This window comes from Aspergillus ibericus, assembly GCF_003184845.1.
Source record: "Aspergillus ibericus CBS 121593 unplaced genomic scaffold BO80scaffold_22, whole genome shotgun sequence".
Taxonomy (NCBI): Eukaryota; Fungi; Ascomycota; class Eurotiomycetes; order Eurotiales; family Aspergillaceae; genus Aspergillus; species Aspergillus ibericus.
In genome coordinates, this window is record NW_020292120.1 from 84,620 (window position 1) to 111,952 (window position 27,333).

A 27,333-nucleotide genomic window follows, 5' to 3' on the forward strand; every position below is an offset into this window, starting at 1 on the left:
AGCGAGGGATTAGTAGGCTGGGGGGTCTCATGTCATCCTCGGCTAGCGCTCTTATCTTATCGCGGCGCGGAGTCTCCAGCTCTTATCGGCTGAGATACGCTCCATGGTTCGACAATTCCCCATGCACTGCACTGACTCAACCTGGGCCTGGCTATATATTGGGCTTGTCCCAGTGTGGTTGATTAGTTTCCGAGTCGTCCCAATGGTCAGCTGGCCCCTCTATGTGGAGTATATCTCTATCCATCGATCCTCTGCCTTGTTGCCCTCACTCTCTTGATTTCCGACACGAAAGTGACTCACCTGCAGCTAATCACCTGGCGTATTCTATGCTCTCAGGGTCAACGACCACTAACTAGGAGGATCATCTTCAACTCGCTCATATTGATCAGGCACTTTGGGGGACCGCAGCTTCCCAGCAGCATGGCCATCTCTGCCATCACTGCGGCGGCGGCCAGCCTCTGCATCCTCCTTCTGGCATACAAGGTCATCATATATCCAGTGTTTATCTCACCACTCTCAAAGATACCCAATGCACATTGGTCAGCCTCAATTTCACCTGCCTGGATTATATGGAAACGGTACAAGGCCCAGAACAACCGGACCATCCAAGCCGCACATGAAAAGCTAGGGCCCATTGTCCGGCTCGCACCGTCTGAAGTGTCCATCAACTGTGTCGACGGAGGCATCAAATCCATTTATACTGGCGGGTTTGAGAAACATGAGTGGTACCCCCGTGTCTTTGGGTCTTTTGGGTAAGGATAGCCCATATCGCGCATTATGGGCTCCTACTGATCGCAATCCTGCGGGTAGTACGGTCAGCATGTTCACCATGACAAGCAACAAAGCCCACTCCGCCCGCAAAAGGATGCTGTCCAACATCTACAGCAAGTCCTTCTTGCAATCCTCGCCTCATATGCACCTTATCTCCGAAACAATCATACTCGACCGTCTCCTACCCATCATCCAGGAAGCAGCCTCCTCTGGCTCACCAATTGACATGCACGACCTCAACCAGGGCCTTACCATGGACTTTGTCTCCGCATACCTCTACGGACTGGCCAACGGATCGAACTTCCTTCAAGACGAAGCCTTCCGACGCAGAATGCTCCGTCTCTACCAAAGCAGAAAGCCATTCGAGTTCTACCACCAAGAGGTCCCAAACCTCCTCACATGGACAAAGCGTCTAGGCCTCCGACTAATCCCCAAATGGTGTGACGAGGCCAATGAAGTCCTCGACGCCTGGGGCCTCAACTTTTGCGACAGAGCCGACGAATGTCTCGACTCCACCAACCTCGACATCGAACCCACAGTCTACAAGCATCTCAAACAGAGCATATCCAAACAACTCCCCCCCAAACAAAACACAGCAACATACGCCAACCTCCTCGAAAAACAAAGACTCGAAATCGCCTGCGAGTTATACGACCACCTCACGGCAGGCCACGAAACCAGCGCCGTCGCCCTAACCTACCTCTTCTGGGAACTCTCCCAACACCCAGACCTCCAGAACTCCCTCCGCGACGAGCTCCTCACCCTCGACCCCAAAATCCTCTACCCCCGCCCATCCTCCTCACGAGACCTCCCCACCCCTAAATCCATCGACTCCCTCCCCCTCCTCGACGCAATCATCACCGAAACCCTCCGCCTACACGCCCCTATCCCCGGCATCCAACCCCGAGTCACCCCATCCCCGGGCTGCAATTTAGTCGGATTCAGCAACATCCCCGGGAACATCCGCGTCAGTGCACAGGCTTACTCGCTCCATCGCAATGCAGAGGTCTTCCCCGAGCCGGAGACATGGCAACCGAAGCGGTGGCTGAAAGACAGCAATTCGCCGGCTGAATTGGAGGAGAGACGACGTTGGTTTTGGGCGTTCGGGAGCGGTGGACGCATGTGTGTGGGAAGTAATCTCGCCTTGCAAGGTATGGAGCATTCTCGACTTGAAGAATCTTATCCCGGAAATTGTCCCTCCAAGCACAGCATGGAAAGAGATCTAACCAATCGCAGAAATGAAACTAGCAGTCGCGGCCATCTACACCAACTACACGACCACCATCATCGATGACGAGGATATCGAGGCTATTGATGCATACACGGTCAAGCCGCGGGGAGAGAAACTAATTTTGAAATTTGAACCGGTTGTGTAGCACCGTACACAGTACCAAGAAACCTGCTGTCTATACCAATTTACATCGATTTACATTACCCCTTCTCCAACCGTACCCTCCCATGATCTCAACCCATCCCTATCCTACACCTACAAAACTATAAAGCCACCATTGAGAAACGAAACAATTGCAAATATTGAACACACACATACCAAATAATATACAAGTTTACAAATCCCACCCCCCCACCCCGCAGTCTCAACATAATCTGAAACACGCAATTCTCGACAGGTACGTAAAAGCCCAGAACGCCAAGTAGATAAATTTTTCTTCCCCTTCCCTCCCTTCAACCTCTTCCGCCAAGAACCTCGGTATTCACAGGTAAGTAGGTGGGTAGGTCGGTATATCGTATGCCCGTATGCGAACGCTTCGAAAGCATAATCAAACGCAGATAGGTAATCCCTTCCCCCGGAGAGGGGATTAACCCAGAACACCGTCCTTCTTCTTGGGACCGACGACCTTAGGGTACATTCTCATCAGGTGGTAGTTGATGGGGTTTCTCTTTTCGGTCTTGGGTTTCTGTGGTGGAAATGGTGGTTAGATGTGTAAATCGTGTAGAGGGATTGCATTATCGATAGCTGGCTGTTCTCCATCTATCAGGGGGGGGAAGGGGATACGTACAGGAGAATCCATGCACTGTCTCAATTGTTGTTCGAGGACGGCGCATCCCTCCGCGGTGTATCCCTGAGAGGCCCAGCAGCCTGTGATCAAGACATTCGCATTAGTCGGTGGGTAATGCATGATAGAGATACCCGAGGTATCCGCAACGCAGCAGCAACTCACTCAGCATGGACGACATCACCGCGACACAGGTATTCGGCTCGTTGGTGTTCGGACGACGGACTCGCAGGTGAGGGATGGTCTGCAACCGGACGGGGTTGAGACGGGTCGAAACACCCTTCGGAGGCATGATTGCGATTGAAATTAAGGGGACAGGAACAGACAATCCAACAACAGCGGGGAAACAGCAACGCGCAGCCAAGGTGACGATGTGGTCCGGGACAACCAAAAGTTGAAGGCTTCGGAGGTGCCAAGACTTTTCGGCGCTTTGCCCGCGGAAGTGGCTGATGTAATCACCGCGGCGATTCCGGTCTGATCAGCTGTTGCTGCTGCTGCTTCTTCACTTGTTCAGATTTGGTGCGTTGGACGCGATTATTGGAGACCGACATGAGCAGAAGGCATGTGAGCGCTCTTTACACCAATACTGTTGCCCCGGTATGTGCACCGCGTCGGATCCCGAGATGCTTCTCTACCGTCGGCGTGCGGCAAAATGCGGCAACCAAGACAGCTGAAGGCGAGGACGCCTCCAAGACGCAGAATGAGCAGCCGGAGGAAGAGGGCGCTATGGCGCGGAGGCTCTCGGAAATGACAGAACAAGCGATGCTGGAAGGAGGCCGGTCCGCGCGCAGAAACATGCAACAGGCGGGGTTCTCGGAGGAGTTGAAGCAACAGCTGGAGGAGAGAGTGGCGGCGGCGGCCTTCAAGAATGAACATGCGGCTGCGCACTCTATTCTCGACATGCCGGTATGTTGGGGACTGCAAGCTCTAGACAGCATCATTCAGACTGACAGATTCTAGTCAAGCGCAGGCCAAGGAACGCGAGACATCGCCGGAGCTCAGGCATGGACCGGGACAGAGAACACCCACGACATAACCCTCCGTATGCTGGACGATTCCAAGAAACGGATCCGCACGCCGTACAAGATCCCCCGACCGCAGCCGGTCGATATGCGCATTAGCTCGAAGCCCAAAGGGTCCACTGGAATGCGTCTCGCGACCGCCAAAGAGCGCACTGCAACATACACACTAAGTCAAACTCAGGGAGTATCGGATGAAGAGCGCGAAGCCATGCGTCGAGAGATGCGCGAGCGGTTCTCACCCGGCGCGCGACCTATGCCTGCCACGCTGCAGGGCTTGACGGCGCTCGCGAACGAGCGGATCGAGGATGCGATGGCGCGCGGCCAGTTCCACAAAATCAAACGAGGCAAGGGCGTGAACACCGAGACCGACCACAGGGCCAATAGCCCGTTCATTGATACTACCGAGTACTTCATGAACAAGATGATCCAGAAGCAGGAGATCGTGCCGCCGTGGATCGAAAAGCAACAGGAGTTGGCCAAGGAAGTTGATCGGTTCCGGTCACGCCTGAGAGCGGAGTGGAGACGACATGCTGCACGGCTAATTGCCAGCGAGGGAGGGTCTCTGGATGCGCAGATGAGACGGGCTGATGCGTATGCGGTTGCGGAGGCGCGGTTGGCGGAAAGAGCCAAGATAGAGCAGGCGTTCCGCGATGGCGACAGTCTGGCGTCTTCGGATGCGAATGTCTCTGGAGGGCAGGAACCTTCAGAAGCATCCACCGCCCAGAAAGACCCAGATGGTGCAACTGCTGAGCCGCAGGAGAAAGAGCATATACCCTATGTTTCGCCCCTGCGTGATCCGCAGTATATGAACACGGAGCGTTCGTTCCTTGAGCTGACTGTCAAGAACCTCAATGCTTTGACTCGGACCTACAATCTTCAAGCGCCTCCGGTTGCACAAAAGCCCTACCTCAATCTTGAGCGTGAGCTAAATGCTTGTTATGCTGAGGTGGCCCCAAGTTTGGCCGAGGAGATCAGGCGACGTGCGACTGAAAGAGCTCGCCCCAAAGACTCGGGTCCCAAAGCGGCCAGCATCCTGGAGTCTCTGAGCACCTCGAGCAATGTTCGTGTCTATGAGGAGGATCATTCCAAGGGCTACGGGTTCAAGCAATTCTGGCGAGATCTCTTTTCGAAGAAGGAATAGAGAGCCCTTGTATATACATCAAGGATATACTATGTACGATACGACCTTGCATGAATAGACCTGGAACCTCTCCATTGCGCAAAGCTTGAACTATCTATGATCCAAAGTCCCTCAAACGCGTCCATCTAACAATGCCTACTTCGAGATATCGCCTCAGGCACGGCGCTGCCTCTGCATATAGGAGACGAGGTTGCCCGAAAGTTGATTTCCCACAACTGCAGCGTCGACTGACTCATCTTGATCCTCATCTTCGCCATCATCACCGGCCTCACCGACGGCTTCCATTCTGAGCCAGAAGAACCTCAACCCCCACAATCCACGAACAAAGAAATACGCTGACGGCACATCATACACTATGTTGATAACACTTCTGGGGAAACGGCCCAAGTTATCCCCCGCAAAATCGAGCGAATGATTCAGAAGACAATGTCCCAGCATCCAGAGAATTGCACCCGGGACGATCGAAATCAGGCACGCTGTAAACTTTGCCCGGTACCGATTTCTTACCACCGATCGCGGCTTTTCGTCCGGCCTATATGGCGGTTCATCTTGCTCCATATATACAGGCATCTGCAATGTCGCCCAAGCGCAACTGTATAACAAGGTGACGACAATCATCAGAAAGTACACATACAGGGCGCCACCAAGATCTTCTTTGTCCGAATTGCCGAGCGTCTCTCTTGTGACGGCTGCACTCGACTCGAAAGCCCGTTTCACTGTCGAGGTCCCTCTCTTCCACGGAATGATGAAATTATGCCAGGGAATTTTGGGGAACTGGCCCTTGGGCCAAGCGGCTTGTGCCATGTCGGAATCGGCGAATGGAAGCCGGGAGATGAGTTCGACGTTTCCAAGCCAGACCTCGTTGATTGCATTGCCGGGCTTGTGGTAGTCCTCGGATTTGACCCCGTGTATTGCAGATAGCTTTTGACCCATGAGATGGTATGATATGGTGGTGTGAAGAGAGCGAGTGACTATGGTATAAACGAATGTGAATGATGCGGGAGGTTAAAAGAGAGAGGGCTGCCTGCTGGCCAGGATTTATAGCACCGAGGTGTGGTCACCAGTCATCGTGGAAGGTGGCCTGAGAGCCGTGACTGCCTCGTTTGGGGTGAGGATCTGGCGTCTGATGGAGCGAGGGAAAGTACATTGTTTGGCCGGGTTGCTCCGCCATCAAAGCATCGACTCTGGAGACACAGATCGGAGGAACATTTTGTATTCTTCCTATGACTGGCAGCAGATAGCCAGACACAAAGACGGCATTTGTCTCTCCCGGCGTCTCTCAATTATCCCCAAAATGTGTGCGGTTAATATCCGGGATGGTTGGCAAATCAAAGTAGAAGCTTTATATGAAGGTAAAATGTAGAACTGGCCCATGAGATATCAAAAACGTACCCAGGGTTTCAATGCATCCATCTATTAGTAGCAGTCTGTCACTCTAGCCGTGATCGTCCCTCGAAGTCCCTCAAATCCTCCATCAAAGGGAGGACAATCAGTTGAAATACTTCCTCCTGCAGCCGCTCATTTTCTAGATCTGTTGGTTTCCTGCCGTGTGGCCACCATAAGCATTGTCTCACCACTTCAGCATACTTCCAGCCACTCTCTATCTCCACCGCGGGAAGGTAGCGCATAGCTGTGTTCAAGCGCCTGATCGTCTCCGCACCATCACCGTCTTCGGACGTATATAGGACCTCTAAGGTCTGGCACAGTGAAAGCTCCACAAGAACGAGTCCTAAAGGAAAGAGAAGACCGTTCCGTCCGGATGCAGCAGAGCCTCCTTTCTTGCGAGCATCGCCACCGTTACCACCGGTTAGATCGCATGCAACGTTCCAAGGGATATACGGATTCTGTAACTGGCTGGAGGGATCGTCGAGGAACATGATATCCCGCGCTCTCCAGTAGCTCTTGAGCCAGCTTCCATGATACTGAAATACACTGGTCGCAAGCTTGGCCGCAAGACGCAATCGGTTCCTTCGGCTAAATAGGAGCCCGTCTGGACTGGGAACCCGCGCAGATGCCGATGAGGCTGTGACCAGATCCTCGAGTGATTGGGATAATTGATAGCTAGGTATGCATCTCAGGTGGTACGCGTTGTGTTTGCTCGTCTCGTCTGTTAAGAACCCAAGCAATGTTTGCTGGCCTACCTTGTCATTGATTCTAGACAACGTGGAACAGATGTTGTTAATAGGGTGTGTAGCCAATCGAGGCTCCGTCAGAACCATCGTACTGTTCCCCGAAAATGCTGGCGTGACAGAAAAGCGAACATTTCTATTACTCTGGCTGGAAGAGGTTGTGGATAAGCTGATATCTATGGTGCTGAAATTGTATACAGCTTCTTGTTCCTGCGTCGTATCCGCTTCAAACTCCACTTCGTGCCAACAATTCCAGGAGGCGGCCGATATACCAGCCATCTTTGATGCGAAAACCATACGGAAACGGGGCTTTTGTGACGACTCGACTTGGCTCTGTGTGTCCGGCGATTGGCTACCGAGAATAACCTGGACATAGTGCTGTTCCTTGCAGGGGCAGTCCCAGTACTTTTCACATATCATGGCGCGGTACAGACTGCGCGCTGCTCTGCGAGCCCTTCGCTGTTGTACAAGGGGTTGCTTCAATCTTAACCTGCTTCGCATTGCCTGGCGCTGATGCGTCTGGTCAACTAGAATCTTCAGCATAGAATTTGCAGTGCGTATGCGATTGAGAAGATCGGCATAGACGCTTTTCTTGAGGATATGGCGTAACTTTGTGATCTCTCGTTCCAGCGTGGACGGCTGATCCCACAGTGGCTGCACAGATGGACCAGGTTAGTCTGGCATGAACCATAGAGTGTAGGACAATCTATCTACCTTTGTCCCCTGGCTTTCCAAGCCTAACTTATCGGAGAGCTCAGCCAACAGCTCCGACAGTTCCGACATGGTTTGCTCAAATGGACCAAAATTGTCTCCGAACCTCTGTTTAAACCTCTCCTTGAAGTCAGGTCTTGTCCAGGGGCCTTCATGTGGCCTCTCAATCAGATCGCCAATCTCCTCGGCGTACTCCACCACTCCATCCAGAGAGAGGATAAGTGTGTTAACGAATATGGCCTTTTGCGTTTCAATGTTGGTGCGGTAGCTATCTAGCTCTCGGCGATACCGGTTCTTGCCAAATAACTTCAGTGTCTCAATACCCTGGACGTACTGATCCAGTTGGTTAATAAGCAAGGGGAGAATAGCAAGGACAATGCCTACAGTCTCGACTCCAGTCACCATGTTGGTATCTCTGGGAGCGGAGGACCATGGCTTGGGATGAAGGAAAGAAAGAAAGGCCAGAGGCTGACAAGCTGCCCAGACGCCGGCTTGGGTGCCGGCCTCAACCCCGCCTTCACTCTTCAGTCTTCGCAGCCCAAGGCGACCCAACCATCTGCTGGCTCATACCACCGGATAACACGCTCTTGGGAGGATTCCTTGCCTCTCCGTTGTTGATGGTATGGCCACCGCAATTGCACCTCTCGTTCGGTCTTCCTTCGGGCAATGGAGGGAGCTCGTGTCATCCGGGCAGCTTGCGGCATGTAACCACGAAGTCCCGCTTGCTCTGTGGGAAGATGAACTTGGTCGGCTGAGGCTTTGGATAGCCAATATTGGAGCTCATCAGAGCCGTCAGTCGTCTCTTGATTATAGATTACGCGACGCATCGCATATCAAAGATCAAGTAATACGAGTCCTCCGGCGATTACAACGGCTACATGAGGACCTGCGAGATACGTTGATCGGCCTCAATGAGGCCGGAGAAGAAGTGTCAGAAGGAAGCGAGGAAGAAGGTGAGGAGGAAAGTGAAACGGATCTACAGCAAATCTATAGAGTCCTACGCGACACGGTCGACTGCCTCTTCCAGTTATCCCTGGCAATCCGCCAGCCAGCACATCATGATCCTTTCACCCGGGTGAAGAGGGCTGATGCAGCCCACTTCGAGTATTACGATCGACAGCACGTCCAAAGCAAATATCCTCAAATTTCAGAAGCTATTTCTGATCGCCTGGGGGCGGCAATATCTCTCCGTCGGGCTGTTCTTCAGTATTATGAGCGCCACCACCTAAAGCTCAGCGAGGACCCTGACAAGGTCCTGTCTGATGCAGTCTCCGCTACCAAGTTGTCCGAAACCGTGGCTAGCGAATATATTCCCAAATCCACAGAAACTCTGGAAGCTGATTCACAGATATCTCAGACTTCGTACTCAGAGTCCGCATTTCAAGGAAGTGGTGGGCTAGCTATTCCCTCACTACCGGACGGATCAACTTACGGCATCCCGTTCGAGTGCCCCTATTGCTTCTTTCTGGTGAATGTTGCCAACAAGCACAATTGGGCTCGCCACGTATTCAATGATTTGAAGCCATATGTCTGCGTCATTCCTGACTGTCAAATCCCCCATCGCCTCTACGAGTCTCGCCGTGAATGGTATGCTCATATGCAGGCTCAACATAGGATGAGCCTGAGTGCTGGTGATCACCCCAAGTGCCTGCTTTGTGGATCTAGATTGAGTCCCGGGGAGGTCCTAGAGAAACATGTTGCCAGGCACTTAGAGGAGTTGGCATTATTTGCACTACCACGGCCTGATACGGCCGACGAAGAGGCATCATGTACCAGTCTATCATCATCCCATGAGGAACAGTCACCAGGTGTTGACTTGTTAGAGGAGAGACCGCCATCTGAGGACGACGAGGAAAATCAGACAGTCAGCGAGAGAGTCAGTGCGAAAGATATTGGAGTGATCAGTGATTCGGAAGATGATGATTCTCTCATTCAGCCAGTGTTTCTTGTCGGTCATGATGGTCATAAACTGAGAGCGCTTATGGCATTAGACACACAGGCTTCAGCGAATCTCCTCAATTATGAATTATGCAAACATCTACGCCTCCCAATGGAACCAGCAGGAGGGTTAGTGCTGAGAGTCTTCGGAGGGTCGGCTAGTGTAGTCCCACGGGGAATCCTCAAGGACGTCACCTGGCGCTTTGCAGCATATGAAAGAACTTACATCTCTGACTTTGTCGTGGTCGAAATGAAACACTACGATGCAATTTTGGGTCGACGATCAATCCAGCAGTACAACCTAATATCGCGCGGTCCATCTACCGTGAGGGAGACACTCAGCTAGAAATATAAGCCTCAGCCGGATCTCTCGGGGGTTCCGATATCTAACAAGCACCGCTGGCTTGAGGGGCATAGATCTCTTGCCTGGCTCATTGTGTCAGAGGTCTCTTGCCATGGGGTATAGGCTCCTGACTTATAACAGATTAGATACATACATATGCCAGGATATCAGAGCTTGAATGCCCTCGCCAAACTGCTAAAAATCTGGCGTGTGCCGTCCTATGGACTATAGTGGCTAACAAGGTGGCGCTAGACACTGTTCGTCAATTTAGCCCATGGGAAGGGCTCCGTCAGGCATGTCCAAAGGACCCGTCAACCACCTAGAAGCGCTACACTTGATTCAAAGCTGCAACCTGAATTATATGAAGGACTTCCTGCTTACTGGAGTATCTTGCTCAAGGGCGGCACTATTACCTCGTTTCATATCTCTGGAGGCATCCAACAATGCCGCTGGCCAACTAATCACCGGTACGAAAATGGAGATTTTCAAGGATATCCGGCTATCAATCATCCCAGCTAGATGTCCTCGGGGCCATTGTTGCAGATCGGACTCATAATTTGGATAGTAGTACCGCACTACTTGTGTCATTAAGATCACCTTGCGAGGCATTGGCAGAGTTCGACCCACAGCAGGGACTGAGTTATACTACACAGTGCCAGTCCTTGTGCATGGTTTCAACTCCTCAGTCAGAGGCACTGTTCAAACTAAACAACCGGAGTCAGGCGTGTGGGCGTTGCTCCTACGCTCGATGGCCCAACCTCATTCTCATGAATACCGAAGGTGACATCAGATCCCAATTACTTGAGCACCTGTACTTCGATGAGCCATTTGCAATTCATAAGCAGAAACTGTCACTTGCATGCGACTCCCTCGGACTCCAGAATCGTATCAAAAATGGGTAAATCCATGCGCTGATGATGCCGATCTCCATGCTGTGATTGGGGGGGTGTGCGGGAATCCATCCTCACCACTCCAAAACACCACCACTTCTCCCAAGCCAGTATCAAAAGCGGCAGCGATCGGAGTGCTCGCTGCCAATCCTCACAGAGCGCTAAGTCGGCCGCAGCGAGTCAACGGGGCACGGCCACCAGTGGTCAACCGCCCGATGTGACAGGACAAGCCGTGCATGCAGCCCGGCGCGTAAATTGACCAACGACCGACGAGGGATGGAGTGCCGGCACCATCACCAGATTTCACCCTCTCATCACAATCCCCCGGGCCTGTCAATATACCGCTGTCCCCCTCTTTCTTTCTTCATCATGTCTCCTTCACCGTGCAAGGATTTGCAGCCTCGAGAGAGCAATCCCGACATGCCTGCGGGTGCTACTTAATCACCTCGTCTGCAGTACCGATCGGAATCCGGATCTCCTAGAATGCCCTATCTGCTCCTCGTTGCGCTTCTTCCCCGCCTCATTGCTGCTGGCTCAGTAGTCCAGGAGCAGCCAATTCTGGTCCGTCGAAACAGTTATCCCATCACCCCCGACCTGAATGAGTCGCTCCTTGCCATCCAGATCGGAGGCATTGTCGGCGCATACGTGATCTTCGTTGCTCTTCTTCTCTCACTGCTCCTCTTCGTGGGCCGCCGTCTGCGACGAGCCGTCCTCTCCTCCAACTTCTCTCTCCAGGTCGAGATGATGAAGCCAGTGAAACCACCGCCCAGTACGGACCCCAGTCCGGTCACCCCCATCTCCGTCAACCTGCCCAGTCCGGGCCCGAGAAGCTTCAGCCGGTCCTGGAGCAGCCTCGGCAGGGCTCCCCGCTCCCACGTCTCAGGGACCACCAGCGTTGCCACGATTGACGAGACGGTGGTGGCATCCGACCGCCAGCGGGCCCAAGAGGACCTCGAGATGCTGTACGCCGCGGTCATGGAGCATGATGCACAGAAAGAAGCTGCCGCCGCCGCAACTGCCCGGGGCGCCAACAAGGACTCCGAGGAAGACGAAACAGCCGAGAACGAGATCCCCTCGCCCGACAGCATCCCCACGAACCCCTTCACGGACCGGGCATCTCACGTCTCTTCGGGCCCCGGCTCACCTGCCAACAACACTCCCCTGAGTCCCCGAGCCAGCTCGCGCCTATCCCGCATCTCATCTCTATCGCTGTTCAACCTCAACAAGTCCCAGGACAAGAAGGACCCAACCCAACCATCTACCCCAAACACGAGCAAGCTGCGCTCCCCACGACCCTTTCCCCTGCGCAAAATCTCCATTTCCTCTCCTGTCGCTTCCCCCTCCTACCCAGCAGACCACCCTCCCCTGACCCCCCGACACTACAACCCACCCCGACCCCCAGTGCCCCCTCTCCCAGCAGCAACAGCCCCCAGCAGCACCAGCACAACTCCTCCCCCGTTGCCCCTCCCCACTCCCCGTTTAGACACCAACTTCTCCCGCCAAAAATCCCCCGGTCCCTCTCGCGGCCCGGTTCCCCCACCTCTAACCCTAACCACCCCCACGGGCAGCGGCCAACAACACGGCCGGAGTCCTTCCTCCTCTCTCCCTTTCCGGGACGCTTATCCTCTCCAAAGCGCCCCAGCCACGAAACTTACCGTGCTCGAGCGGCCCCTGAAACCACTCAATGGGCCCCGGACAGGCATCCCCACGCCATATAGTCCTTATATGCCGTTTACCCCGGTGACGCCATTGACGCCCAGCACGATGATCACGAAGCGTCAGAGACGGCGAGCAGAGAAAGAAAGTGGACTGAAAGTACTGAACGAGGATGATTTGGTGCGGGATGATGGGGATATGTGGGGGTATTGATCTTCCCCCCCCCCCTCTCTTTCTTGTGATTGGGCTGAAGGTGTGCAGGTGAAGGTACGACACCAGTATATGATTTATGGTTAGTTATGTATGTACGTATGTTTGGTTCGGGTTTCGTTATAGTGATGTTACCGACTTCATCACCACTACTTATATGTTTATATGCCATGTCGTGCTCTATGAAGAATAAAGTTATGCTCTATCTACTCATCATCCCCTCCTTCCTCATTCATGACTAGCAGTACAAAACTCTTTACCCAAAGTATCGTAACTGTAATGTCAAAGTAGTAGCATCGTAGTATTAAAGTAAACCCCTCCATCCCATCCTACATTAACCCAACTAAACGAGATAAGATACCCCTATTGGCACGCAATACCCTACAATAATACCCGCACCACCTTTCCAACCCCCCAACCAAAAAAAGAATAAAGACAAGAGGACCAAAAAATACATCCCGAAGAGGGAGAAAGAAAAGAAAAGAAGTAATCCCACAAGAGAGTCAACAGCAAATGTACCAAACACCCTGAGAAAGAAATCGAGCATCTATACATCCTCCCCGCTCTTTCCTCTCTTTTTTTTCTTTCTTGGTATCTTCTTTGAAATCTAGGATTTGGTAATGTTCATGATTGTTATGTACGCTGCGAAGCAAGGCTACGTGTCGTAATCATGAATGAATTGGTGATGATTTGATCGTTTGGAGGTGGTAAGGGGGTATGAGTTCGAATGGGGTAGAATCGATGATGATGATGGATAGGAAGGTTGATGGAGGCGGTCAGGCAACGAGGCATTGAATTGGCATGAGCTATTTGTCATTCCCCTCTTTCTTATGATTTGGAATGATCATGGAGGTAAATTGAAAACATGTAATAATCCTGCTTCCGCTCATTCAACTCACTAGGGATATCAAAAGTACAACACAATAACCGACCAGCAATTATCTACCAATCCGGGCCCGCATCGAAATCGCAATTAAGTACAAAGAAGCATAAGAGTGGACCAAGTTACTATTAGAACTCGTCCAGGGTGGTCCCGATCCCGGTTTCGCGCGCCAACCGCACGAGATCGCCGCCCGTGACCAGATCCATCAGACCCATGCCGACGCTCTTGAAGATGACATTCCCCCGCTCCACCCAGTCCCGAAGGCTCTTCCCGTCCTCGCTGTCGCCGTCCCGCGACGCCTCCCGCACAATCAGCAGTTCGCCTAACTCCACCACCTGATGCGGTCGGATCCCCGCCTGCACGATCTCCCCCGCCTCCTTTAGCGCCGCATCCAAGCTATCCACCACTACCACTCCGCTCCGCTTGATATGTTTGTGGAAATGTCGGTGCGAGTGATGCACCTGAACCTCGTCGCGCAGCAACTCGGGCGGCAGTTCCGTCATGTGTGGTTTATAGGAGCCGATCGCGCTGATCAGCCGACCTTTCCGCCGCCCGTCGCGCGACGTGAGGATTTCCGCCGGGAAGAGCGGTTCCGTCGACGGCGTACAGCAGAAGATTGCGTCAGCTTTGAGCAACGCGTCGTGCAGGATACGCTTGTACTCGACAAAGTCGGTGCTGACGGCGGAGAACTTGACGTCTCCGCGCCAGCTGGCGTTCTCAGGCGAGTAGATATCACGCAGCAGCTCGGCCGCGCGGTCAAAGGATCGGTTGATAATGTACACCCGCTTGATGCCTTCCCCCCGCAGAATCAAGGCCAGCCGGATGTGCCAGTACGCTTGCTTCCCGGCGCCAAAGACCACCACAGTGCGGACTCGCTTGCGTTTGTTGAGGGTCATGGTGGAGGTTAGGGCGGTGCGGAAGGGAGTGAGCTCGTGGGCGTTGATCAGACCGAACGGCATGCTCGTCTCATCGAGCAGGGTCACACTGCCCTGTGGGGAGGTATCGCGGCTGCCAGCGCCAGGCCAGGCCCCCATGGTATTCGACAAGCCAGTGTCGATAGGTTGCTGGTTCACGCAGCCGGGAGCGAGGGATTTGCTGCTGGAAGAAGGGGAGGAAGAGCCGGTCTCGGCATCCTCGTGGGAGGACACGGATTGTTCGCTGCCTTCCGAGGAGATCGACGACATGGATTTTCTCTGATTCATTCGGACGGAGGAGGTGGCGGGGGAGACGGCAGGCAGGTCCAAGGAGGGATCGACTGAGCAGCCGGCCTGACCATTATCTTGCAGCGAGATCATCTTCATGCCCAGGGTGTGGCCGGTGCTGGCCGGCATGAACAAGGTCGTGCAGCCATTCTGGCGGGTGATGGCGGTGCGGGTAGGCTGGTAGGCAGCAGCGCAGCCCTTTTCCTGGCTGCCCGTGGAATAGTCGCGGAGAGCATCGGACAGGTTCTGCTGAAGCTCGAGGATCTGATCGCGCGAGAGCGACAGCAGGAGAGAGCGGAGTTGCGCTTGGGAGAGGATGGTGAGCGGCATGAGGATGGAGGATGGCGGACGACCACCGGAGCAGCAGGACGATGGGGGGATTAATATCCTGGTAGACTGTAATAAAAACTCTCAATGACCGGATCGGTGATAAGACATGGCCCGACGGAGCAGGAAGAAAGAGCGGCGGAGATAAGTGGACAAGAGAACCGGAACAGGCGGGGAGATTGGCTGCTTAAGAAGCACGCCGGACGCAAGCGGGCGGCGGTGGTCTGGGCGAGCGGACCAGATGACGACACTTAGGCCTCGGCGGGGCGTCGTCACTGGAATTGAGAAAGGTGAGAGTTGACGATGTGGGATTGCCCCTACTGACGACTATCCGTCTGCTGGACTCACTAGTCCTGGGATCGATATTCCATGGGGGTGGATGGAACCGGTGAGGATCATCGCGGACATATCGGACGGCCAGTCGGGGAATTCGGGATGACGCTCTATCAGTCACTACTCCAGGGGCCCCCGTACTACACAGTACACTGTCCTCCGTAATGGAGATAGAATCTCCTGCAGCCTGCACCAGCCATGAGGATCAGTGCATCGGTTGCCAAGCCCTCCCCCAAGCATTGGCAGTCGCTGATAGGTAGTTTCCCGGCGGTTCTGGCGAATTCGATGCTATAAATACGGGACACGACGGTACAGGGCCACCGGCCACCCTCCCTTGATGGGCCCCAAGTGGGGGGGGGGGTGGGTCCCACCACCCTCCACCACCGCAACGGGAAGGCACCACAAAAGCAAGTCCCGATAGCGCCTGCCCGTTGTGTTGCTTGTCTGGCAATAGTCGCTGCCACGGAGGATCCCACGGTGATCTTTTGATTTGGAAGGCACGACTCGAGGACACCATTGGTATCGTCCAGCTAGCCACGGCCTGGCACGGGGATTACTGCAGTGGTGGTTGTCCGGTGCTCAGTATGCGTCGTCAGCTATTAGTCCATTGGAATGGATCTGTGGTTTCATGCACTACCTCGGACTCGTGCATCAGACCTGGCGATCTGTCGGATGTCCATCGATATGGGTTGCGCGTTTATTGGGTTTTTCATTCTTTTTGTGTGCGTCTTTTTCCAATTGGGCTTGGGCCCGGAGTGGGAGAATATACACTGAGACGGCTAGGCAGTACGGCTAGGCAGAAACAATAAGGGAAGAGAAATAAACTCATGATGGTGAATGGCATTATCTGGATCACCTAACTAGTTCGGCGCGTAAGTGGGGGGAACAAAGGATGTAACTGTCCCTCCCCGAGTTTTCCAACCACGAGTTTCATTGTACCGCTCAATAATATCAAATTTAAGCGTCCGTCACGTCAATTAGATCTTTGTCACAATCTCTCCCCTATATGTCTCCCTAATTCTACCCCATCACATAGCTCTTCCTCATACATATTCAGCAAGCTCTATCTGCTCTCTCTTCAGCAACTTGTTCATAAGATCAATATCCCCGTGTGTCCTGCGAGCTATATCGCCGTAGATCCGTAACCCGGGCGAGGCATTTCGTTCCCGTCAGCACCTTCATCTATTAGCACATCCACAATGTCCTATCGGCCCTCACAGGTACTGCATCGCGACGTAGCTATATTCCAGCTAGTAGTAAGTCACTCTCAGACCCATCTGAATCAAGGCTCGTGTCATACTAACTTGTTCCGACGATACTCATTGACCTATTGTGGTATGATAGCAATAGCCAGGCCATCTGATAAAGCACCGAGCTTGCACTGAGCAAGTGACCACATATTCCAGGGCATTAACCGATCCATCGAGTCATCCCACAGTGGGATAAATGGACTCATGCCAGACATAAACAGCATTTCCAGAACCCTGAGATCCCTAAGCCTCAACACACTTCCAACAACTTCTCAGCTCACATCATGTGCAGTCCAACTAGATGGATCAAGACGTCATTGAATTTATCAACCGTCTTGCGGCAGAATAGCGCCTTCTACGCATAGTGTAAATCATTAGAGAGTTGACAAATCACGAATTGAATATCACTCCCGTGGACATATCCACCAGCCTTGCAATCTCTCTTTGCAGTCTTCTATCGAGATATTCCCATGCTACCAAATACACGGCCCCGCTTTTTGATCCTCCACTCCCTCGGCGTAACTCATGGTTTGATTTACTGGATGTGGTTCTTTTCGATATCTCCATGATGAGAGCAGAGTATGGGAGTTGGTGCCTTTGTAAAGGTTTGTGTTGCTGTGGGTATCTTCATGGTTTGGGGTAGTGTTTTCTCTTTGGTGGTAATGAGCTGCTTTTTTTCTGTTGATGTGTAGATTTCAGGCTGGGTTATGCATTGGTGTCATGGTTCTGTTCGGGGAGTGTTGAGGCCCCCAGGAATATGTGAGAAATTGATCGAGAGCGTATGAATCATAGGCAGTGGATGTAAGCTAGGAGGCATCGGTGGAGAGAGATAGTGGGAGAGAGGGCATGTGTGTGTGGCTGGCAGAGAAGCTGAATGTAAATGTACTCTTGTATCTTTGAATGAAGCTAGTACGTGAATGCTTTTCCTTCTACATGAAGAGGAGCTGTAGTAGTAGTAGTAGTAGTAGTGATAGAAGGACAAATAAAACCAAAAGAAATAATAATAGATACAACAATTCCATTCCTCTCTATATCTATATCTATCTTATTATGTACCTTGCTGACTCTCACCGCACAACGTGTGGACAAATCCTCGTCGCAAGGTCTATCTATGGAATTTATCCCTTATCCACCCACTATTCGGTATAACTTCAGTCCCTTGATACTCCCAACTAGCCAACCATGCCCACCAACCATCCACCATGAAGGCCCAACAACACCACCTGGGAACAGTCCCCACATCCAACATCTCACCCATGGACTACCCATACCCATTCAGCATACTCCATGGCGCGGTACAGCTTTCCCAGAATTGATACAACAACCAAGCAGTCTAGCAGACGAGATTCAGCATGGATGATGATGATGCAATCATGTTGCGACGCATTAAGGCATGTGAAGGGACAGTCATACCAGGTTATTGAACGGGCGGATAAGCTCTGAGACTTGGGTATAGTAGACGGTGTAGTATCTCTAAATAAAGCCATGGATGGGTTGGTTGGGGAGTAGGAATGAAGCCATGTGGAAAGGGTCGCGAGGTTTGTGATGAGGTAGTAGTAATCAAGACCAGGGTAAGGATGTGATGCAATCTTTCTTCACGGTTCACGTCTAAATGTTGCCAGGCTAATGACTTGGTAGATTATGGCGTTGTAGCTCCTGAGGTGAGTGGTCGATGTCGCTACCGCCACTCGTTGTAGAGAAACCTTGAGTCGTGGCCTGAGGTACCGCATGTAGGTGTCTCTGCCTATCAGGTCTGGATTGAATCCTGACACTGCGCCTGATGACAACCGGTCCTCCGTCTGGTTTTAACGGTGGCTCATCTAAAGAGCAAACCACCATAAGCCCCCGCTGATGATCGCTAAATGTGTCTCCGCGGTTGACTGCCCGATATTCCTCTTCGGTTACTTTAGATGTAACCGGTAGCATGAAGCTATGGTTATATGGCGTTGGTGACAGTACCTGAGATAGATGATATGATCCCAGCTACTGGAACATATCGCCGTAGTTGACTAAGAAAGTTCGTATGTTATGAATACCCTAGCCAGTCACAGTCCACGTCATGAGAGCGGCACCAGGAAATAGATATCCCGAGCAAGCGGGACTCCGCCACCCATGGGCTTTTCTGCGGAGGTCTGAATACCGCACCTAGAAAAGGTACTTGCTGTAGAAGAACCCACCGTCAGCGTAGCCCCGAGTGCTGGTCCTCCGCGTAAATCCCGACGAACCAAGCCGTCGACTTCATTCTCCGCAGCAATTGCCAGGCTGACTAGAGGACCGTTGCTCACGGTCGATGACAGCACCGACACTTGTGTGATGTCGAACACATGCAGAACCTCAGTGACGCATCGTCTATGAGCAATGAGTTATCCTGACTGCTGCTGCATAAGAAATAGGAGTATTCGCAGGCACTGAAATCATGCGGAAGTGATTCTGGTACATTTGACCTAGATTCAGAGACAAATGGTGCGGTTGGTGAGCATCCATTTGCCAACCGTACGAGGAACAATGTAGTTCGTCGTTCAAATATCTCGTTCGCTTGTGATCTGTGTTTGGCTGTTTGTGCGAGAGCTGAATCTCACTAGCATCTCCCTCTCGTCGAAGGAATACCATATAAGATAAACCAGCGGGTAGAGTAGACAAGTCTTGCTTTGCTGAGGAGGATTGTGGAAAAGAGAGAGAGATATGTATTCTGCTCTTGAATTAGAGGATATCCGTACATCCATCACCCATCGTGTCTAAGCTTCTTGACGACTTGGCTGTGCCGCTGTATAAACCAGGCCTCAGCTGCGCAGTGGTGTCATACAAACCCCAGGACAACGCGAAGAACGAGACCTTTATAGCTTTCAGGCGCCAGAACTCGCCGATTCGCATCGACATCTCGCACCTTCTTGACTGGTAGCTCCCAGCGAAGAAAAAAGTCGTAGGGGTGTTCCTCGAGAATCCAGGCTACCAGACGGCCACTGGAGTCTGGACCTGTCAGGCACCCAGCACGCTATCCCCGAAGAGGAAGCACGAATTCTATGGGCCGGTGGAGCAGACACTTCCATGATTCTTTGATGAGTTTGTGTTTCAGGCAGCGACCGTACATTTCTCACTGAATCAGGTCGACAGGGTCGAGATCCCGTCCGTATCATTCCAGTCCACGCCAAATGTCACCAATCCTTCCCCAGCCCCATTAGCGTCACCTTGGTGGCATTCCCGCTCACATTCTTCGCGCGAAGTCCTCGCCACCACCGGTTACCATCGGTGACAGGCATCGCGGAATGAACCAGCCAGGTGATTGATCACAGGCAATAATAATATTATACTAGGCTAATATACGGTCTCGTAGATACATGGCCATCAATTCATCGAGCAGTCTGGTAGGATCAGGAAATAATACCGACGCGGGAAACAGAATCCAAGAGTAATCAGAAGAAATGGAAACAAAATAGACACCGAATGGAACAACGCCGCCGTGTTATGCAAGCCGTCACCGTAGGACATGATTCTCTTGTGAAAAGGGTAGAGGGGGAGGATGGGTATTCGGGGAGTAGGGGTGTACTTTTGTCATCAGAATCATCAACTGCAATGGTATAGCGCCGGATATGTAAAGAGACAGAAGGTGGTTCATCAAGTCCAGCTCAATGACGCCGTCCCCCCATGTATGACCCCGTGGCCGAGGCCAGAAACCGGGCCACGAAGCCCGGATGGCTCTGCCCATGGCCATGGCTCGGGACATGCCGCAGTTTCTTGCTCGGCTGCGACAGCGCCTCGGCCTTGGTGTCGATGAGCGGGACATAGCTGCCGCTCAGCGACGGACTGCGAGCGGCGTCCACGACATGCACCTCATCCATGCTGGTGATGGAGCTGGAGGGGCGCAGGCTAGCGGGCGTGGCCCCCCGTGAAGCCAGACTGGAGGCACGCGAGCACAAGGATGGAACGGTTTCCGCGCGCGAGAGGCCAGGAACATCCCGCACGGACGGTGGGGAGGACACCGAGGCCTGACTACGCGTCGACGGACGCCGGCGTGGCGGGTACGGGCGGTACCGATCGGACTCCGCCAAGGAGGCTGGGGAGGCGCAGTGCGAGCTAGCGGACGACATCGAGGAGAGGGATGCAGACGATGCTGGGCTGGGAGGCAGGCGACGGCGTGAGGGGGACTCGGCAGCCACCCGGCGGGCGTCTTGCTTCGGACGACGGAGTCGGGCAGCCAGGATATCCGCCGAGGCATGGAAGCGACGCCAGTCGCGGGGCTGGCGCAGCTGGGCCTCCCGCTGTCGCTGCTCCTGCAGCTGATGGCGCCGACGGATGGGCGCGAGGAAGGGCTCCAGATGATGCAGCAAGTCAGCCTCTTCGACCCGGATGTCCCAGTCGAGCAGGAAGAGCAGCTGACGTTCCATGAGGTTGACTTCGGGCAGCGAGAATCCGAAGCCATCGTAGCCGCGGACGGCCGTGTAGCGAGCCCAGTGCTTGTTCTTGGGGCTGGAATCATTGAGATTCTTGGCGGCCAGGATGAGCGAGGCCAGAAAGATGCGGTGCACCGTGCAGCGCATGCCCTTGGCCACGGGGGGCAGGCGAGCCCGCAGGCGGGCCAAATAGACCAGCGAGGTCATCAGCGTCGGCACCTGCACCTGCGAGCGGGCGACCAGCGACGCAATGAAGGCCTCGACGGAGGGTAAAGGAGGCAGGTCATCATCCAAGGGGGGAGTGCTGGGAGGCGTGGGCTGGCCATGCGCGTGATGGGCCGTCACATGCGGTTCGCAGCGGATGACCTGCGACGCTTGTTGGGCCAAATGAGCGATCATGTCGCGCGAGACGGGCTGCATGATGAACTCATGCAGCGCCGACCGATCAAAATCCATGGTGGTGGGTGATGTGAAGCTGGAGTAAGGAGAGCAGGGATAAACGGCCATGTTGCGGTGGACAAGGGACAGAGAAAAGGGAGGACGAGCACAAGATGATCGGGCGAGAAAGTCCAGGGTATAGATAGATCAACCAGCAAAGAATGTGAATCCCGCCAGCAGGAAAGGAATGCGTTGTCGTGTCAACTGAGTGAGGAAGATCTCTATGGCGATGAAAATTGGCTCAAAATAGGACTGAGACACAATTGAGACAGAGAAGGACTAGCCGGTCGGGTTTGGCCACCGTGAGGAAAGGTGGGCAGACTCTGGGGTAATAATAAATATGATGAATGAAGAATGAGAGAGAGAGAGAGACAGGCTGGCCGAGCAATGCGACTGGTTGAGGGGTTGGTGGTGGTGATGATGATGATATTAAAGATTGACCTCGTGAAGAATGCATGCGAGCCCGAGAGGAGAGCACCGGCGAGCGAGCTTGATATAAGGGCGTCCCCGCCGATGGCTGGAGCTGCAAGGACGGCGACGCGCATTGCATGCATTCGCTGGCCCATTCATTGAGTGACTCCTCCATCAATCAAGCACCTGGGCTGCCCACCTGCAGGGCCGATCGCTGGTTGGCGCGCGACTGGAGCATGGCGATGATTGGCAAGCAAAGGGGGGGCAAAAGAATGCCCGAGACACGAGATGCAGGAATCAAGGGAGGCCAGCTGAGCGCGTTGGCGGCACGATCCTGGAACGCGTGAGAGGGTCTGGCCGTAGTCGACAGGCCATAGACCGGCTGGAGGGATGGAGGGGATGGAAGGATGTGAAGGACGTGATGGGATGGATCCATTCCAATGAGAAGGGAATTCTCCCCGCCCGTCACGTCTTTAGGGCTGCTGCCACCTGCACTTAAGCGCCCGTCTGCAAGCGCCGCCATGAAATTGTCATGCATGCTATTCTTATCTCTCCCGCTGCATTGGACTACAGTTCTTCTCATCACCTCCGCGGTTAACTGGGTTATATTTAGATGATGCCAAAATTGTCAACCCAACGGGTTTCCATCCTATGTACATGCGATGATTCGATCGCTGAGCCCCCCCCCCCCCCTCGGCGCGTCATCGAACCATTACCCCTCCCCATCCTACATAGTAGTATAACTATGTCCTCCGGTATCCTGCCCAGGAGCTGAAACACGGCGCCTACATTCCCCCCTCTGCTCCGAGCAAGTCCTCGTCTACCCCCCATCCTCCATCTGTCACACTCGGTGTTTGAATTTACTCAATCGACACGGAGTAGGAGGAGACGGTCAGCTTGGCGTTGCTGCCGGTGAAGGGCTCGGTACCCGCCTCAAGGGTGGTCAGGTACAGGCTGTCAGAGACACCCTCGTTGTCGATCAGGTAGGTGAAGAAGTCCATCAGATCACCGGAGAAGCTCTCGGTGGTGGACTGAGCGACGAAGCTGTAGACGGTGGTGTCACCGTTGGGGCCGGAGTACAGGTTCCAGGTGATGCCGTTGATCGTCGGGGTGGCGACGGTGGTGCCAGTGGAAGAGATAGGGCCAGCACCACCCAGGGCAGCAAGCCAGACCATGATCTCGTACTCATTGGACGAGGCATCGGCGGTCGAGCCCAGGAACATGTCGTACGACACGTCGGCCACGAGGTTGGAGCCAGAGTAACTGTCTATGTCAGCAAGGCCTTGAGACACGATCGAAACAATCCGGGATACATACGACCACTTCCAGCTAGAGGGGATGCTGGAGATGCAGTTCAGCTGAGTGCCGGTGAACTGCAGGGCAGCATTGGCGTAACTCTTGACGTCGCTGCTGCCACCCTCCCAGGACCAGCTGGTGTGCCAGGCGATCTCATCGCCGCTGGCGGAGTCGACACCGGTGCACTGGGAGCCGCTGGAGGCGTTGTCTTCACCCCAGAGGTCGTTGTACAGGATGAAGTCACCCGCGGTGGCGGTGTCCCACTGGCCGCAGAAGTCGCTGCGGCGGGCGACGGAGGCGGCCGTGGCCACAGAAAGGAGAGCAGAAAGAGCGAGAACCTTCATGATGGTGATTGATGAAAAGGAAAGACGAACGGTCGGAAGAATTTAGTGCAATGTGTGATCAACGTCCACTGACCCAGAGAATGATTGAGCTGATGGACAGAATCGGTGGCCGACCGAGCAGCCTTCTTATAGCCATGATGCCCGGAAGGCCGGCTGGGACAGGATAAAATTAGGTCTGGCCCTCATCAAGCAGAAACAGCCGGGGCGATTTAGCCTATGGGCCTGCCGAGCTTAGTCGTCTATGCCGTTGAGACATATGCACTCAGAAGAGAAGAAGCTTCCAGGGTGTTGGAGCCAGTGGACCTGAGGGAAGAGACCGATAGGGTCATGGTGGTGTTCGAACCTGGTCTCGAAACGGTCCCATGGAATGCTCCGTGCAGAATGGGTGGTCAACCCAGACTCACAGACACGGCGCACACGTCGAGAGCAGTTTAGATCAGGGGAATCGGTGGATTCGTCACCACCAGAAGGAATCATCTCCCGGCTGGGCTATGGGGCACGGAGATAGTCCGTTTCGGATTAGATAACAGGAGGCCGTTTAGATGAATGCCCAGAGGGGCGTGGCTCGTTCGCAGGGTGCAAGAGGAGCCAGATGCAGCCGGAATAATGAATCGATCGGGCGCATCCCACTTCCTGCTCCGTCGCCATCGATAGTCGGGCAAAAGAAGGGTTTTTGTGGATGGATTTAATATCTGCGGATGGAGAATTAGAGACCTGCCAGACGATCTTCGGGCAAGACGGAGCGTCAACTGGAGGGATCGTGTTTGGCGGCCGAGCAAACATGGCAGCTGACTCAGCCGGCCCCTGGTCGTCGCCATCCCGGATCAGGCAACCCTGGAGAATTAATCCAGCAATCCATCAATCACAACAATAAGAAGCATTGACCCATCCATCTTCTCTCCCCCTTCCAGGCTTCCACGTCCTGAATCTCCCCACCCCCCCATTGGCCTCTCCAGCTCCCCTCACCCGGCCAATTTCCCTCCGGACGGCTCGTCATCATGCGTTGCGTTAGCTTTGCCGTCGCCCTGCTGGCCCTTTTTGCCGGCCTCTACAGCTACCTGAACGCGCGGCTGGAGCAGTTCTACATCTTCGACCCCTCCCACCTGCATGACCTGTCGCAGCGGGCTATTGCTGCTCACGGCAATGACACCCGCTCCGTGGTCAATTTCATCGTCTCCGAGCTAGAGGACAAGGTCTCAGCCACGCACCTGAACAAGGAGGAAGAATGGGTCTTCAACAACGCCGGTGGTGCCATGGGCGCCATGTATATTATTCATGCTAGTGCGTATCCTCTGAGAGATCTAAATTTAACCTTTATCTCGAGGGCTAACTTTCGTTCAACAGGCATCACGGAATACCTGATCATTTTCGGTATGTCATCCCTGGCTCTGACCCATCGGAGACTCCATACTAATTCCTTCCTTCTATAGGCACCGCCATTGGCACCGAGGGCCACACCGGCCGTCACACGGCCGACGACTACTTCAACATTCTGCAGGGCACCCAGCTGGCGTACGTGCCCGGTTCCTATGAGCCCGAGGTCTACCCCCAGGGTAGCGTGCACCACCTCCGTCGCGGCGAGGTCAAGCAGTACAAGATGGAGGAGTCGTGCTTCGCTCTGGAATACGCCCGTGGCTGGATCCCCCCGATGCTCTTCTTCGGCTACGCGGATACCTTCTCCAGCACGCTGGACTTCCCGACCCTGTGGGCGACCTCGAGAATCACCGGCCGCGAGATGATCTCCAACGCGCTCAAGGGTAAGATGTAAACGATAGACGGATGGAATAGACGGGTATATGTACACTACTATCTCATGTTCGATGTGTTATTAGATTGACGACGTGGTTGCTCCGATAGAATTACACTAATTAATCCTGCCCTTGTTATCCCTTCTGCCTGTTTATTTTTCTCCCTCCGAGGAAACCGCACAAACACTGCAAACCCCCCTGACTAATCCGCTTATCGATAACTAACCACCTGCAAATCAGTTTATCGAAAATTGCTCCCCTCATCGCCTCCACTCCACCATCCTCAACTTCCCCTCCACCCAATACTAGGGACCCCAAAATGCCGCCCTCTCCCTGCGCCCTCTGCCACACCCAGCGGGCGGTGATTATCCGCCCCAAGGACCGCCAAAAGCTCTGCCGCGAGTGCTTCCTGCACGTGTTTGAAACCGAAGTCCACGAAACCATCACCACCACCTCCCTCTTCCACCGAGGCGAACGGGTCGCTATCGGCGCCAGCGGCGGCAAAGACAGCACCGTCCTCGCCTCGGTCCTTAAAACCCTCAACGAGCGATACGACTACGGTCTCGACCTCTGCCTCCTCTCCATCGACGAAGGCATCAAAGGCTACCGCGACGACAGTCTCGAGACCGTGAAGCGCAATGCCGAACAATACAACATGCCGCTGGTGATCGTCAGCTACGGGGATCTCTACGGATGGACGATGGACCAGGTGGTCGCGCAGGTCGGAAAAAAGGGTAATTGCACGTACTGCGGCGTGTTCCGTCGACAAGCACTGGATCGGGGCGCGGCGCGACTGGGCATCAAGCACGTGGTGACGGGACATAATGCGGACGATGTGGCGGAGACGGTGATGATGAATTTACTACGTGGCGATCTGCCTCGTCTCTCGAGAGGCACGAGCATCGTGACGGGCTCGGCGGCGTCGGATATCAAGCGCAGTAAGCCGTTGAAGTACGCTTACGAAAAGGAGATTGTGCTGTATGCGCATCACAAGCAGTTGGATTACTTTAGTACGGAGTGCATTTATTCGCCCGAGGCGTTCCGGGGCAGTGCGCGCACGTTGATTAAGGATTTGGAGAAGATTCGGCCCAGCTCAATTCTGGATATTGTGCGCAGTGGTGAGGATATGGCGTTGTTGGTGCCCGCGGAGGTGCGGGGGAAGGCAGCGGCGGAGGATGAGGAGGGCGGTGCTGGTGGGGGTTGTGGCAGTCAGAATGGGCGCACGCGCGGAGGAGAGATGGCAGAGATGGAGCGGAAGCTGGCGGAGGATGAGGCGGCCAAGGATCGAGAGACCGAGATCACGATGCCACGGAGGCAGCCGGAGCCGTCGCAGAAGAAGATCAAATCGCAGGTGCTGGGGACGTGTGAGCGGTGCGGGTATATCTCGAGTCAGCGGGTGTGCAAGGCGTGCACGCTGCTAGAGGGACTGAATAAGAACCGACCCAAGACGGCGATTGAGGTGGGGTTGGAGGATGAGGAGAGCAGTTCGACATTGCGGAGACAGATGGAGCAGGTTGAGTTGGGGATGACCTAGCCTCTGCACAGCAAACAGCATGACACCAGCAATGCTGCATAAACCCTGTCCTATCACTTATGTGCCACGAGATACCTTAGAAGTCCCTTCCTCTTCATCATCGACCTTCCCAGATGTTAACAGTCTATAATACATCTACCAAATACATACATCCATATCATACAAACACGTAAATCCATGAACAAAAAAGGAGTATCCCAAACGCCACCCATGTTTTTATCACACCAATCCTTTCCCTCTCAACCCATCCTCATCTCAATACACCAGCCCTCAATCTCACTCACATCTATCCAATTCCCAAATTCACTCCACCTCCCAATCCTCGATTCCCTCTTCTCTCCTCAATATAAATC

At 53.8% G+C, this 27,333-nt stretch overlaps 12 protein-coding genes across 12 annotated transcripts; 6 read left to right on the top strand and 6 right to left on the bottom strand.

The window, feature by feature from the left end:
- Positions 1-114: 114 nt before the first annotated feature.
- BO80DRAFT_425577 (cytochrome P450) lies at positions 115-2,320 on the top strand. The gene is made up of 3 exons (XM_025719551.1): positions 115-752; positions 811-1,922; positions 2,008-2,320. Exons 1-3 carry the CDS (start codon positions 421-423, stop codon positions 2,145-2,147), a joined length of 1,584 nt encoding a protein of 527 aa, XP_025574734.1. The 5' UTR covers positions 115-420; the 3' UTR covers positions 2,148-2,320.
- A 31-nt stretch (positions 2,321-2,351) lies between these two features.
- Positions 2,352-3,299, bottom strand: BO80DRAFT_425578 (mitochondrial 37S ribosomal protein mS37). Its single transcript, XM_025719552.1, has 3 exons — positions 2,952-3,299; positions 2,790-2,869; positions 2,352-2,687 (listed from the first exon to the last, which is right to left on the bottom strand). Exons 1-3 carry the CDS (start codon positions 3,076-3,078, stop codon positions 2,589-2,591), a joined length of 306 nt encoding a protein of 101 aa, XP_025574735.1. The 5' UTR covers positions 3,079-3,299; the 3' UTR covers positions 2,352-2,588.
- BO80DRAFT_97050 (DnaJ family domain-containing protein) lies at positions 3,123-5,026 on the top strand. The gene is made up of 2 exons (XM_025724975.1): positions 3,123-3,692; positions 3,747-5,026. Exons 1-2 carry the CDS (start codon positions 3,336-3,338, stop codon positions 4,947-4,949), a joined length of 1,560 nt encoding a protein of 519 aa, XP_025574736.1. The 5' UTR covers positions 3,123-3,335; the 3' UTR covers positions 4,950-5,026.
- Positions 5,026-6,130, bottom strand: BO80DRAFT_97045 (uncharacterized protein). Its single transcript, XM_025724974.1, has one exon. It carries the CDS (start codon positions 5,880-5,882, stop codon positions 5,103-5,105), a length of 780 nt encoding a protein of 259 aa, XP_025574737.1. The 5' UTR covers positions 5,883-6,130; the 3' UTR covers positions 5,026-5,102.
- BO80DRAFT_97044 (uncharacterized protein) lies at positions 6,131-8,286 on the bottom strand. Its single transcript, XM_025724973.1, has 2 exons — positions 7,793-8,286; positions 6,131-7,732 (listed from the first exon to the last, which is right to left on the bottom strand). Exons 1-2 carry the CDS (start codon positions 8,192-8,194, stop codon positions 6,380-6,382), a joined length of 1,755 nt encoding a protein of 584 aa, XP_025574738.1. The 5' UTR covers positions 8,195-8,286; the 3' UTR covers positions 6,131-6,379.
- A 125-nt stretch (positions 8,287-8,411) lies between these two features.
- On the top strand, positions 8,412-9,554 carry BO80DRAFT_315184 (uncharacterized protein; the record flags this gene model as incomplete). The annotated part of the gene is made up of 1 exon (XM_025715067.1): positions 8,412-9,554. A coding segment is annotated over one exon (1,143 nt), but the record flags the coding sequence as incomplete, so codon positions are not given.
- Positions 9,555-11,443: 1,889 nt separating this feature from the next.
- On the top strand, positions 11,444-12,829 carry BO80DRAFT_356752 (uncharacterized protein; the record flags this gene model as incomplete). The annotated part of the gene is made up of 2 exons (XM_025715804.1): positions 11,444-12,186; positions 12,529-12,829. The coding sequence occupies 2 exons, from the start codon at positions 11,444-11,446 to the stop codon at positions 12,827-12,829; spliced, it is 1,044 nt and encodes a 347-aa protein (XP_025574740.1).
- Positions 12,830-13,605: 776 nt separating this feature from the next.
- Positions 13,606-15,550, bottom strand: BO80DRAFT_97142 (putative proline utilization protein PrnX-like). The gene has a single exon (XM_025724976.1). It carries the CDS (start codon positions 15,239-15,241, stop codon positions 13,838-13,840), a length of 1,404 nt encoding a protein of 467 aa, XP_025574741.1. The 5' UTR covers positions 15,242-15,550; the 3' UTR covers positions 13,606-13,837.
- A 4,649-nt stretch (positions 15,551-20,199) lies between these two features.
- On the bottom strand, positions 20,200-21,976 carry BO80DRAFT_97673 (cyclin family protein). Its single transcript, XM_025724979.1, has one exon. It carries the CDS (start codon positions 21,714-21,716, stop codon positions 20,445-20,447), a length of 1,272 nt encoding a protein of 423 aa, XP_025574742.1. The 5' UTR covers positions 21,717-21,976; the 3' UTR covers positions 20,200-20,444.
- Positions 21,977-22,918: 942 nt separating this feature from the next.
- xgeA (putative endoglucanase) lies at positions 22,919-23,698 on the bottom strand (the record flags this gene model as incomplete). Its single annotated transcript, XM_025721490.1, has 2 exons — positions 22,919-23,321; positions 23,376-23,698. 2 exons carry the CDS (start codon positions 23,696-23,698, stop codon positions 22,919-22,921), a joined length of 726 nt encoding a protein of 241 aa, XP_025574743.1.
- Positions 23,699-24,415: 717 nt separating this feature from the next.
- On the top strand, positions 24,416-25,616 carry erg2 (C-8 sterol isomerase ERG2). The gene is made up of 2 exons (XM_025724978.1): positions 24,416-25,069; positions 25,129-25,616. Exons 1-2 carry the CDS (start codon positions 24,697-24,699, stop codon positions 25,464-25,466), a joined length of 711 nt encoding a protein of 236 aa, XP_025574744.1. The 5' UTR covers positions 24,416-24,696; the 3' UTR covers positions 25,467-25,616.
- On the top strand, positions 25,447-27,180 carry BO80DRAFT_97194 (putative PP-loop ATPase superfamily protein). The gene has a single exon (XM_025724977.1). It carries the CDS (start codon positions 25,766-25,768, stop codon positions 26,978-26,980), a length of 1,215 nt encoding a protein of 404 aa, XP_025574745.1. The 5' UTR covers positions 25,447-25,765; the 3' UTR covers positions 26,981-27,180.
- Positions 27,181-27,333: the final 153 nt, after the last annotated feature.